We start from the raw sequence: 13,752 nt of genomic DNA, 5'->3' as shown, positions 1-13,752 counted from the left end.
TTGAAAGGTAGGGTTATAGACAGAAAGAGAGAGAGATCTTCCATTTACTGGTTCACTCCCCAAATGGCCACAACCACCAGAGCTGGTCCAGTCCAAAGCCAGGAGCCTAGAGTTCCATCTGGGTCTCCCATGTGAGTGACCAGGGTCTTCATTCCTGGACCATCAGCTGCTGCTTTCTTGGGCACATTAGCAGGGATTTGGATTGGAACTGACTTCTATGCGTCAGTTGGCATCCCAGGTGGCCAGTTAACCCACTGTACCCCAGCGCCGGCCACAGAAAACAATCTCTACTTAATAGAAAGCTGTGGCAAGGAGGAGGTGGCGTGTGCTCAGGGCCCCCTCCCAGTATGTGGCACAAACTCAGGAAGTGATAATTGAAACAACAGAGCAGGATGGCTGAGTCCGCCACTTCTGGGGAGGAGGGGCTGGGAGTGGCAGCCGCTGGGGGGTTGTCCCCAAAGGCAGGGCCAGGCGGTGGGTGGGCGATGCTTCAGTCCGGGGAGAGCCACAGCCACAACTTGCCCCCACCCCCAGTCCTGAGCCCACCCTGTGACTGCCGCAAGGAGGAAGCCAGCAACCAGACGTCCACCGCAGGCATTGTCATCGGCATCCACATCGGGGTCACCTGCATCATCTTCTGCGTCCTCTTCCTGCTGTTTGGCCAAAGGGGCAGGTGTGCGGGGGGCCTAGGGAGTAGGGGGCGAGGCTGGATGGGGGGAAGGGCGGAGCCTGCAGGGATACAGGGCTTAGGGCCCCTGGCTCTGCTTCATGTCCTTCCCATCTCACTCTGGTCTTACCCTTTAGGGTGCTTTTGTGTAAAGACGTGGAAAACCAGCTGTCCCCTCCTCAGGGCCCTCGCAGCCACAGGGACCCTAGCATCCTGGCCTTGAACGGGATACGGCCTCGTGAACAGGGCCAGCTCGGCCTGGAGGAGAAAGGCGGTGTGGATGCCAAGGAACTGGAGCAGCTATTCCCCCCACCAGGGACCGCGGCGCAGTCCGGGCCCAGACCCAGGGTGAGTGCCCGGGAGCCAGCGCGTCTCTGTGCCTCTGATCAGGTGAGGGCCGCCTTGGGGGTCCTCAGCCCTGCTCGGGACCAGAGCCTGGCCCTTGGTTGAACTCCTTGTGTCTGGGTTTCCCCAGCAGGATCCCACCGGCGCCACTCTGTGGGAGGAAACCCAGCTCTCGGTGCAGCCGCTGCCACCGCGGCACCTGCCCGAGGGGAGGAGCCGAGCAGGTGCCCCCGAGCTCCCGCAGGACGCAGGCCTCACCCTCGCGGGGCAGTAGCCCCTTCTCAGGTTAAGTCGCGGTTTCTCCAGTCGCTTGTTGCCAGGGGACAGCCCCTGCGGGACGTGGAAGGCCTTCCCAGGGAGCCCGAGGGGATCGTCCCCACCCCTCAATGCCACCCAGCGCCCCGCATCCTGCGACTTGGAACTGAATGACTTCCTTTAGAAAAATGAGCAAGGGAGGGAAGTGAAGGAGATTTCAGGCCCACGGAGTCCCCCCGCCCGCCCACCCCATGCCACCGTGGCGCCCTCCCTGGCACCACTGGCACCGCCCTGTGGCGGGCTGCCTTCTCAGGATGGAACTTGTGTGCGCCCAGCACCTACCTCAGCCGAAATGAATGTCCTTAGGGGAGTGGGGCCTGGCCCTGCCCTGCTCCCTGGAGCCCCAACGCACTCCTACCTCAGCCCTCTCCAGGGGCCTCCCACCCCCTACTCCCGCCCCTCTTGTCCAAAATAGAAAAATGGAAAAAAAAAAAAAAGAAGAAGAAGAAGAAGAAGAAAAGGCACGTCCCCCTTGCAGGTGTGACGTAGCCATCTACCTCAAGGCTGGGGGGTGCTGCCACTGGACCCCCTCTCTGCAGCCCCAGCCGTGTTGAACCCCCCCCACACGTTTTCCCCCCCAAAAGGGTGGCCCCTTGGGCTGCAGAGAACTGAAGGTGGAATTGGTCAGAGAAAATGTGAAAAACAAAGAAAAAGCCAAAAATAAGAGGAAAGGAGAAGTGAAAATGGTTATCCCACTAGGCATGACCCGCAGTGTCCCGGCTCCTGTCCACTCTGCTCTTGCCTCCTGTGGCCTGGGAAGGAGTGGGGACATTGCCACTTCCTCAGATCAGGGCCTTGAAAGGCCCCACAGGAGGGACAGGTGACAGGTGCCTGGGGTGGGGTGAGGGCAGTGTTCTCTGACCAGCGGGACACGCCAGCCTACTCCACCCTCTGGGCAGCTGTGCAGCCGCCAGGAGACATGGAGGGGCCGGAAGCTATTTTTCTACAAGGCGACCTAAGGGTTGTTACTGTCCTGTGACTGTTCAGGTCTTGTTTTCTGTTGTGTTGCTCTCTGAAAGACTTAACAAGAAGAGGAAAAAACCAAGGAGACAAATAGCTATTTTTGGTTATACTCAGAAGCATTTTTTTTTAATAGCAGAAAGAAAAAAAAATTTTTAAACAAAATGAAAGCTATGTGTGTTCCTTAAGACTGAGACTAGAATGTATAGCCCTGGCCCCGCCCGCGTTCCCGTAGCTGACCCAGGTTAGGAGTTGTGCTGTTTGCCTAGGAAGCCCGAGTCCCCAACGGGGACTCTGAGAGTGGCGGTGGGCTCTGCCCTTCTCCCAAATGACAGGCAGTGTCCAGGGTCCGTCGTTTCCCCCACTCACCCCGTTCTCTTGGGGGTCCCCCATCTCCTCTGGGAGGGTGGGGGCTTGGGAGCCACCTGGCTTGGGTTTTGTCACACACATTTTTGACTCAATAAAAGTCCTGTTGCCAAAGTGAAATTTGAGTTTTGTGTGTATGGTGTGCTTGGTGGCCCTGTCAGGTCCTTGGGGTGGGTGGGGGAGCCCAAGGCCACAGGGACACCCAGCCTTGTGTGTACTCTGGGTGAGGGCCCTTCTGGGGTGGCTTTCCAGGTCCTTATTCCCTCCCGAGGAGATCTGTCAGCTAGAGTCAGGCAGGGACCCTGATTTTCCTACTCGGGACAGGCCTGAGCAGGGCAGGATATAGTGGCCCAAGTGGCTGGGCTCCTGCCGGCTATATGGGACAACTAGATGGAATTCCTGGCTTTAGCTTGGTCCAACCCTGACTATCACTGACATTTGAGAAGAGGACCAGCACTGGGAGATCTCTGCCTCTCCCTCTCTCTGGAAAAGTTACTCCACCTTTCAGATAAGTAGATAAATCAATCTTTAAAAAATAAGTAGGGGTGGGCCTGGCACAGCATGGCCTAGCAGCTAAAATCTTCCCCTTGGACACTCAGGGATCCCATATGGTCGCTGGTTTTAATCCTGGCAGTTTCACTTCCCATCCAGCTCCCTGCTTGTGGCCTGGGAAGGCAGTCAAGGACAGTCCAAAGCCTTAGGACCTGTACTTGCGTGGGAGACCCAGAGGAAGTTCCTGGCTCCTGGCTTCAGATCAGCACAGCGCCGGCCGTTGTGGTCACTTGGGGAGTGAATCATTGGATGGAAGAGCTTCCTCTCTGTCTCTCCTCCTCTCTGTATATCTGACTTTGCAATAAAAAAAAATAAATCTTTAAAAAATAATAATAATTAGGGGAGCCCAGTGCAATGGCTCAAACCCCACCTTGCAAGCATGGAGTTCCCATGTGGGCCCTGGTTTATGTTGTGGCTGCTCCACTTCCCATCCAGTTCCCTGCTTGAGGCCTGGGAAAGCAGCCGAGGACGGCCCGAGGCATTGGACCCTGCACCCGTGTGCAGACCTGGAAGAAGCTCCTGGTTTCTAGTTTCAGATCAGCTCATCTCAGGCTGTTGCAATCATTTGCAGAGTTAACCAAAAGACAGAAGATATTTCTCTCTGTAATTCTGAGCTGCCTTTCCAATAAAAATAAATAATAATTAGATCAGTCAGCTACCTCTTCCCCGCCCCCCCATAGGTTCTCTGGGAGCCCTGTACCTCCCCACCACGGGCCTTCCACAGCCACACTGGAGCAGGTAGAAGGAGGCTATGGGCATCCCCAAGACGGGAAGGGCCTTGCTCCTTGGGCCAAAAGAGACAAAGAGTAAGGAGAACATGTGTGCCTGGGCACCTGGTACAGGCAGGCCCTGGGGGAGGGTACTGGGTATCATGCTGAAGGACCATGCCTGCTTCCTCACCAAATGCCAGCTTTGAGTCTTGGCTTCACCCCTGATTGCCAGCTTCCTGCTGACCCCCAATCTGGAGGGGCCCAGGAGGCTCCAGGTCCCTGCCATCTCCATGGCAGACCTGGAAGGAGTTCCTCACTTCAACTTCCCGCCAATGAGGCAGGTGATGGCTCAGGTGTGTGGGTCCTTGCCTCCCATGTGGCCTCTGGCACCTGGCTCTGGTTTTGGCCTGGTTCAGTGCTGTTGTGGGATGGGAGATTTTTCCCTCTCTTTTCTTTGCAATAAAATGGGATTAAATAAAAGGAAATTTTTAAAAAGAAAAAGGGGGGGGGACCTGGCATGATAGGTTAGTGGCTAAAGTGCTTACTTTGCACGTGCCAGGATCCCATATGGACTCCAGTTCTAATCTCGGCGGCCCAGCTTCCCATTCGTCTCCCTGCCTGTGCCCTGGGAAAGCAGTAGAGGACAGCCCAAAGCCTTGGGACCCTGCACCCTCATGGGAAACCCGGAAAAGGCTCCTAACTTCAGACCTGCTCAGCCACTTGGGGAGTGAACCAGTAGACAGAAGATCTTTCTCTCTGTCTTTCTTCCTCTCTGTATATCTGACTTTCCAACAAAAATAAATGAATCTTAAGAAAAATCAGGGATGGTACTATGGCACAGGGGTAAAGCCACTATCTGTGTGCCATCATCCCATATGCATGCCTGTTTTTTTTTTTTAAGATTTATTTATTTTTATCACAAAGTCAGATATATAGAGAAGAGGAGAGATAGAGAGGAAGATCTTCCATCCAATGATTCACTCCCCAAGTGAGCACAACAGCTGGTGCTGTGCCGATCTGAAGCCAGGAGCCAGGAACCTCCTTCAGGTCTCCTACACGGGTGCAGGGTCCCAAAGCTTTGGGCCGTCCTTGACTACTTTCCCAGGCCACAAGCAGGGAGCTGGATGGGAAGTGGAGCTGCCGGGATTAGAACCGGTGTCCATATGGGATCCCGGCGTGTTCAAGACGAGGACTTTTAGCCACTAGGCCACACCACCGGGCCCTGCATGCCTGTTGGAGTCCTGCTCCCTGTAGTGGCCTGGGAAAGTAGTGGAAGATGACCCAAGTGCTTGAGAGATCCAAACGAAGCTCGTAGGTTTGACCTGGCCCAGCCCCAGCCTTCGTGGGCATTTGAGGAAGAAACCAGCAAAAGGAAGCTCTCTCTATTTTTTTTTTTCCTTCTCTCTTCTCTCTCTGTATCTCTGCCTGATTTCAAATAAAAAAAAAACCTGAAATATTTTTAAAAAATTAAAAAATATCAAACGTTGTTGAGGATGTGAAGAAGTGGGGACCCTCGTACATGGCTGGGGTGGGGTGAGCGTTAAGACAGGGCAGTGACTATCACCATCGGCTGGTCAGCTCCCGAGAGAGCTGAACTCAGTCGCTATGTAACGTGTAGTTCCATTCCTCCGTGTGGGGACAAATGACCCCACACCACAACATGCCACAACATGCCTGAAGCAACAACACACTGCAACACACACATGATGTACACAGCCGTGTCACCCAGCAGGGACAAAAAGCAGAAACATTCCAAACGCCCCATAGCGGTCAGCTAGAGAGCTAGAATGTGCTGGATGCATACAATGGAATAGTAGTCAGCATCAAACAAGAGTGAGATGGCACCATCTGCTGCCCAGCGGACCCCAGCCAGGGGGAGGGATTCTGTGAATCGTGTAGGATAGCTCAGTCTGTCTCTAGGGAGACAGAATGCGACCTGGTGGATGCCAGGCCAGGGGCCCGGGGCCAGGTGCACTTCGCTGTTTTTTATGACGCACTCGTGGTGGCTGCACCCTCCTGGGGACTTGTGCACATGAATGAGAAAATGGAGGATATGTGAATGAAGCCTCGATCCAGCTGTCACTACCAGAATGAAGCCAACCTCTTTTTGCTTCTTCTTGCTTCTTTGCATTTGAGGCAGTAGTTAGAAAGCTGCCCAAAGATGCCCGCAGCCCATGTTGGAATTCCTGGGTTCAAGTCCCAGCTCTGTCTCAGATTCCAGCTCTCTGTTAATGCCCACCCTAGGAAGCAGCAGCTGATGGCTCAGTTCCTTGAGTCTCTGCCACCCATGTAGGAGACCTAGAACTGATCCCCAGCTCCGGTCTTTGATTTGGAACAAGCATTGACTGCTGTATTTGGAGTTTGAATCAGTAGATGGAAGATTTCTGTTTGTTTCTTTCTCTCTGCTCTTCAAATACACGCATTTAAAAAAAAAAAAAAAAGATTGGGCCCGGCGCGGTGGCGCAAGTGGTTAAGGTCCTCGCCTTGCATGCCTGGGATCCCATAGGGGCGCCGGTTCTAATCCCGGCAGCCCCGCTTCTCATCCAGCTCCTTGCTTGTGGCCTGGGAAAGCAGTTGAGGACGACCCAAAGCTTTGGGACCCTGCACCTGCGCGGGAGACCCGGAAGAGGCTCCTGGCTTCGGCATAGCATCGGCCGTTGCGGACACTTGGGGAGTGAATCATCGGACGGAAGATCTTCCTCTCTGTCTCTCCTCTCTGTATATCCACCTTTCCAATAAAAATAATAAAAATATTTTCTTTTTAATGCAAAGTCAGACATACAAAGAGGAAAAAAGACAGAGAGAAATATCTTCTGTCCGTTGATTAACTCCCCAAGTGGCCTCAATGGCCACAGCTGAGCCAATCCGAAGCCAGGAGCCTGGAATCTTTTCCATGTCTCCCACACAGGTGCAGGGTCCCAAAGCGTTGGGCTGTCCTTGACTGCTTTCCCAGGCCACAAGCAGGGAGCTGGATGGGAAGTGGGGCCGTTGGGCTTAGAAACAGCACCCATATGGGATCCTACTGCGTTCAAGGCGAAGACTTTAGCCATTAGCCTACCGCGCCAGGTCCCAAATGAATGCATTTTTTAAAAATGAAGAAGGTGGATTCCTGCCCCTGCCTGGCCTCTCTGGCTTGTAGGGAGGGACAGCTTCCTGCTGAGCTGCTGGGAGAAAGGCTGTAACTGGAGGAGTTTGCCGCCACCCTGTGGTGCCAACGGGTATTGCAGCATAGGGACCCTGACCCAATCTCCTACCGGTGTCAAACTCAATCTTATCAAACAGGATGTGCTCGACCCAGCCTATCCTAATTAAGGAATCAAGCTGTGAGAGACAACTGGGGATCCTGGAGTACCACGAGCAGGAAGGCTTTGAAGAGGAATAGAAGGAATGGAAGGACACTAGAGCTGAAGGCACTGTCTGGGGTAAAAGCCTGGACGGGGGATCTGGGGGGTAGTTACTCGCTGAGCAGCCAGGAGGGGGCAGTAGATGTGTGAGGGTAGCGGTCACACCTGTCGGATCAAGAAACCGAGTTCCCAGATGCCAACCAGTGACCCCGGGCTTGAATTCCGACCTCCTGGCTCGGCCGTGTTGCTTGCAGTACTCCCTCCTACCTCACCCAGTCTCTAGTGCATTCAGGGCAGACCAAGGATCGCTACAGGTGCCTCAGGAATCAGGCATGGAGGCGGCAGTATCCACATGAAGAGTCCTCACACCGTCTGACACTGGAACTCAAAAGGTAGCTTATTTTGGAAAATCAATCAATCAATCAATCAATCAATCTGGCTTGGTGTTATATGTGTAGTAGGTTAAGCCTTCGTCTGCACTGCTGGCATCCTACATGAACTCCTGTTCCTGGCAGCTCTCCTCCTCCTTTCTTTCTTTCTTTTTTTATTTTTTTTTTAAGAGAAAGATTTCTTATTTTTTAAAGTGTTTTTTTTTTTTTTTTTGGTGGGGGCAGCGCAGTGGCCTAGCAGCTAAAGTCCTCGCCTTGAACGCACTAGGATCCCATATGGGTGCTGTTGCTAAGCCCAACGGCCCCACTTCCCTTCCAGTTCCCTGCTTGTGGTCTGGGAAAGCAGTCGAGGACGGCCCAAAGCCTTGGGACCCTGCACCCGCGTGGGAGACCTGGAAGAGCTCCTGGCTTCGGATCAGTTGAGTGTCAGCTGTTGAGGTCACTTGGGGAGTGAATCATCGGAGAGAAGATCTTTCTCTCTGTCTTTCTTTATATATATATATATATCTTTTTTAAAGATTTGTTTTCTTTTTATTGCATATTTATATGACTTTGCAATAAAAAGAAAACAAATCTTTAAAAAGAGTTTTAATTTAAAGTCAGATAAACAGAGAGGAGAGAGGACCCACTGCATCAGTATGAATAAAAATAGAGAAAACAAGAAACATGGATGTGAGTGAAGAGAGCTGTAGGACTGTAAAAGAACATGGCTTTTTTTTTTTTTTTTTAATTAGAAATGCTCTCCTGTGGGCCCAATGTGATGATGGCTCAATGGATAAATCCTCCACATGCAAGCACCAGAATCTCATACAGGTACCAGACCAAGTCCCAGCTGCTCCACTTCCCATCCAGCTCCCTGCTGGTGGCCTGGGGAAGCAGGAGAGGTACTTGAATGAATGTACTTAGTGGTTTACATTTTATTTTATTTACTTATTTATTTTAGATTTTTTTAATTGGAAAGGCAGATTTACAGAGAGAAGGAGATGCAGAGAGAAAGATCTTCCATCTGCTGGTTCACTCCCAAGTGGCTGCAATGGCCAGAGCTGAGTCGATCTGAAGCCAAGAGCCAGGAGCTTCTTCTGGGTCTCCCACACAGGTACCCACTAGCCTACCAGAACCCTATTTTTATTTTTGAGAAGATTCCTTTACAGACCAGCATGATTGCTCAGTGACTAAATCCCCATCTTGCAAGTGCCAGGAACTCATTTGGGTTCGAGTCCCAGCTGCTCCACTTCTGATCCAGCTCCCTGCCTGTGGCCTGGTTTAGTTGAAGACGGCCCAAAAGCCTTGGGATCCTGCACCCATGTGGGAGACCCGGAAGAGACTGGCTCAGCTCTGGCCATTGTGTCCATGTGGGGAGTGAACCAGCAGATGGAAGATCTTTCTCTGTCTCTCCTCCTCTCTGTAAATCTGCCTTTCCAATAAAAATTAAAATTTAAAAATATATTTACTTACTTACCAGAAAGGCAGTTATAGAGACCCTTTCTTCCTTTGGTTCACTCTCTGAACAGCTGCAGTGGCAGGGTCTGGATCAGGCCAAAGCCGGGAGCGGTGAGCTCCATCAGGGTGTCGCACATGGGTGCAGGAGTCCAAGCACTTGGACTGTCCTCTGCCGCCTTCCAGGCGCATTAGGAGGGACCTGGGTCGGAAGCTGAGCAGCCAGGACTGGAACCGGTGTCGGATGTGGAATGCCAGAGTTGTAAAAAGCAGGTGGTCCATGCTATCATAATGCGAGCTCCTGGGTGGGATATTTTTGTGGGTACAACACTGTGCTTCAAGGCTCCCAGCCTGGGCTCTGGCGAGGCAAAGGTAGAAAGAAGGTGGGGAGAGGGTGCTCAGGGAGAAGGGACAAGGGGCATATGGGAGAACAAGCTCTAGGTGGGAAAAGGAGGAAGTGGAGGAGAATTCCAACTAAAGATCTAGAGGTGTTGTCCAATCTAACACCTGGGATTGTTGCTGGCTCCACACACACCATATTTCATCCTCAGGGGACATGGGGATTGCCATTGCAGCCACCCCAAGTGGCTGCCACTGGAATCCTCTGGTGAGCATCCCGGGGCGCGCTGGTGAACGGCCACTTGAGCTGGCAAGGAAAGCCTGGTGCACCCAGTTGATGGCACCAGCATCAATGAGTCTCTGCCGGAGTGGGGAGCAGGAGTCCTTACCCGCCGGCTCCAGGACACAGGGTCTGGGGCCCCTTTGTTGCTTTCCAGCAAATTAAAATTTATATCTCGGGGAGGAAATGAGGGATCAGGTTTTCTTCTTCTTCTTAATGGACCCTGATGAAGGAAATGGTTGGAGGGCGGGATCGGGAATGCCAGCGCAGAGCGGCGCGCCCTCTGGGGGCAGCTGTGGGCCCGTGTGTTTTATTATGTAATTAACCTTGACCCTTCTGGGTTCAAAGGGAGAGGTTCGCTGGAAATAAATCAACTGTCTGGTCTGGTCACTTCAAAGGCTCCAGAACTGTTGGAAAATTCCACAATGGTCCGGTGTGTAAGTTGGGGAGGGGTGTGCCGTTGCCTTTGACTTAGGCCTGAAGTGGCAATGAATTGTGTATCCGCTCCCTTTTACAAGACTGCCAGGGTCTTTACTGTGGTGTGCAGTGTTGGGGAGGCAGCTGCAGGATGGCCAAGTGGCCCCCTGTCCTGGCTCTGGGACACAGACGTCCTCCGCGCCTGGGGTGCCCTCCTTCCTTCGTCTGGGATTCTGACACACAGACCCGGGGTGGTGTGCTGCACGCTCTCACCCACGCGGCTGACGCTGTGGCAGGTGCCAGAATGTTCCGGGTCTGTTCTTGTTGGCTCCTTCTCACAGCTCAGTGAGATGAGCACCAGCCATCCTCACCTGTCTCGCCGACCCCAGGGGGGATAGAGGGGCCATCTGGCAAGGCCAGAGCCACTGTGAGGGTCTCCAAGTCTCTACGTGGGCCTGGCTCCATTCAGGAGGAGATGCAAGTGATCCACACTGCAAGCCACCCACTCGCCCACCGCCCTGCGACGGGTGCGGGCAGACGGGGCTGTGTTCACTGAGAGCATTTTCTTTTTTCTTTTATTTTGTTAAGATTCACTTTATAGTGTATTGGTTAACGTCCTCGCCTTGCATGTGCTTGGATCCCATATGGTTGCTGGTTCTAATCCCAGTGGCCCTGCTTCCCATCCAGCTCCCTGCTTGTGGCCTGGGAAAGCAGTCGAGGACGGCCCAAAGCTTTGGGACCCTGCACCTGTGTGGGAGACCCGGAAGAGGCTTCTGGCTTCAGATTGGCTCAGCTCCAGCCATTGCAGCAGCTTGGGGAGTGAACCATCAAACAGAAGATCTTCTTCTCTGTCTCTCCTCCTCTCTGTGTATCTGACTTTGCAATAAAAATAAAAGAATCTTTTAAAAAGAGAGATTCGCTTATTTGAATGAAAAGAAGAGTTACACACAGAGACCTTCAGTCTTACTCTCTAAATGGGCACAATGGCTGGAACTGGGCTGGTCCCAAGCTAGGAGCTAAGAGCCAGTAGCTTCTTCTGGGTCTCTCATGTGGGTGCGGGGTGCCAAGGACTTGGGCCATCTTCTGCTGCTTTCCCAGGCCATAAGGAGGGAATTAGATGGGAAGTGGAGCAGTCAGGACATAAACTGGTGCCCATATGGGATGTCAGCACTTGAAGATGGAAGATTTGCCTTTTGAGCCATTGCACCAATCCCTACTCTCCCCAGACAAGTACACAGGTGTGGGGTGTAGTCTGCTTAACCCTGGGGCCAGATGCCTGCCTCTGCTATCGCCATGTCACCCAGGACTAGCACTACATTCTTGCTGAATATCTGTGGGAGACAAGCAAGGGGAACAAAAAAATAAAAAGAGGGGTACAAGAAGCAGCTCCTAGGTATCTCCAGCCAGGTCTCCCACGTCAGCAACAGGGCCTGGGTACTTGGGTCATTGTCTGCTGCCTTCCCAGGTGGGTATGTAGGGAAGTGGATGTGAGGCAGAGGAGGGGGCCTCAGCCCTAGTTCTCCCTGTGGGGTATGGGGTGCAGGCAGGCCCTGGCAGGCAGCGTTCCTATTCATCTCAGCGCAGCCCGTCCTGTCCTTGGTCGCAAGCCTCCAGCCTGGGCTAGTGGCTTCCCTTGGCACCTTTCTCCAAAACTGTTCTATCAGTGGTAGCCACAGCTGCCCACTGCCTATTCCTTCTAGATGCTTCCATACCCCAGTTCTTCCAGCTGTCCTCTCTGGTCCCCCTCCAACCACAGCCATCTCTGCTTCACCTTCCTCCTCCTGCTGTTGTTTGTCTTCTTCTGCAGCACCATGCACTCCATAAACTCTGCAGCTTTGCTAGGAGAACATAGGATTCAGTTTTCTGTAATTTATTTCCTAAATGTATCTCTCAGGGCCAGAGCTGTGGTGTACAGTTTAGCTTCTGCCTGTATTTCTGGCATCCCACAAGGGTTCGAGTCCTGGCTGCAACTTCTCAATTTCTGACCCAGGGAAAACAGCAGAAACCGGTTCTGTTTAAAAAAAAGAGATGGTTTGGGCCCGGCGCGGTGGCGCAGTGGTTAAGGTCCTCGCCTTGTATGCCGGGATCCCATAAGGGTCCCGGTTCTTAATCCCGGCGGCCCTGCTTCCCATCCAGCTCCCTGCCTGTGGCCCTGGAAAGCAGTGGAGGCTTTGGGATCCTGCACCCGCGTGGGAGACGCGTTAGAGGCTCCTAGCTTCGGAGCGGCACAGCGTCGGCCATTGTGCTCACTTGGGAGTGAGTCATCACTCTTCACGTAGAGGATCTTGCTCTCTGTGTATCTGACTTTCCAATAAAAATAAAATAAATCTTGACAAAAAAGAGGGGGCTGGTTCCCAGGAGTCCTATGTTATTAAAGCATCAGGATCCTACAAGTACGTCCGTTCTAATCCCAACAGCCCTGCATCTGAGCCAGCATAATGAACCACAAAATAAACCTTACCTAGGAGTCACACCATAATCAAGAACAGAAACTACACCAAAGACAAGCAAGACAGAACCAGAACACATCCAACAGGTTCTCACCGCTTAACAACACATTCTACTTTTTAACACTGTCATAATAGCCTTGCCGAAACAAGGCCTCAAAAAATTGGGTAAAGACTCAGAATTGTTCCTCTCCACGGAAATCTTTAGTAAAAGGCGAAAGATTTATACGATCTGAAGAGAAACCAGAGTATACCAACCAACGCCCACAACTCACACCTCGGGCACCACTAACTCCTACCACACTCACGGTCACCACGTCACGGCAACATCTACTAGCACGATAAATGCAGTCACGTTACGTTTTCAAGTGCAAGTCCGAATTCTCACCAGACAGTCCTGCACTGGACTTTAAATGCGGTGTTGTCCACGCGTGCTGCGCGCACTGCACTGTGGGTATGCAAATGAGCCGCGTTCCCGCGCAGTCCTTGGCGCAGCACCTCTCGCCGCCAGCAGGGGACGCGCGGGAGGCCCCGGGCCTGGCAAGCGCTGAGAGAAAGCCGAGCTGCAAACCCGCGACCCCACGCCACGTTGCGGCGTCTTTTGCTGGCAAAGCCACAGTTTCCACCTCCCCGTCCCTTCAAACACTCCACAACGGCTCCCGGACGGGCTTCCTGCAGTCCCCGTGCTGCTTCTCGCCACTTCTGGCCCCACGACCCACCTGTTCAAGTCACGGAATTCTCAAAATGTACGTCCATTTAAAGATTCATTTTTATTTGAAAAGCAGTTACAGAGAGAAGGGGCAGGAGGGAGAGAGAGGTGTTTCAGTCCACCAGCAGGTTCACTCCTCAAATGACGGCAAAGACCAAAGCAGGGCTGACTGGGACCAGGAACCCCCTCCACATCTCCCAGGTGGATGCAGAGGCCCAAGGACTTGGCTGCTGAATCCACCACACTCGACCACAGAAACAGAATGTTACATTCATCACAAATTTTATTACAATGAAAGGTAAGGCAACCGGAACCAAGACCTCTTTTTTTTTTTTTTTTTTAATTTTTTTTAAGATTTATTTTTATTATTTTTTCATTGGAAAGGCGGATATACAGAGAGGAGAGACAGAGAGGAAGATCTTCCGTCCGATGATTCACTCCCCAAGTGAGCGCAACGGGCCGATACTATGCCGAT

The 13,752-nt window shown here is 52.6% G+C and overlaps 1 protein-coding gene and 1 non-coding gene across 2 annotated transcripts in view; one reads left to right on the top strand and one right to left on the bottom strand.

The window, feature by feature from the left end:
• LOC121168242 (immunoglobulin superfamily DCC subclass member 3-like) overlaps window positions 1-1,286 on the top strand; it is a 37,914-nt gene extending 36,628 nt beyond the window's left edge. The window contains exons 12-14 of the mRNA XM_040998155.1: window positions 535-673; window positions 805-1,015; window positions 1,146-1,286. Coding sequence (XP_040854089.1) covers window positions 535-673; window positions 805-1,015; window positions 1,146-1,286 — 491 coding nt within the window. The remainder of the gene's footprint in view (window positions 1-534; window positions 674-804; window positions 1,016-1,145) is intronic.
• Window positions 1,287-12,704: 11,418 nt separating this feature from the next.
• On the bottom strand, window positions 12,705-12,820 carry LOC121168249. The gene has a single exon (XR_005885712.1). It is a non-coding gene; the product is annotated as a U5 spliceosomal RNA (small nuclear RNA).
• Between the last annotated feature and the right edge of the window lie 932 nt (window positions 12,821-13,752).

Source organism: Ochotona curzoniae, unplaced genomic scaffold, assembly GCF_017591425.1.
Source record: "Ochotona curzoniae isolate NIBS_2020 unplaced genomic scaffold, NIBS_Ocur_1.0 patch79, whole genome shotgun sequence".
Lineage (NCBI taxonomy): Eukaryota > Metazoa > Chordata > Mammalia > Lagomorpha > Ochotonidae > Ochotona > Ochotona curzoniae.
This window is presented reverse-complemented; position numbering and strand designations above follow the sequence as displayed.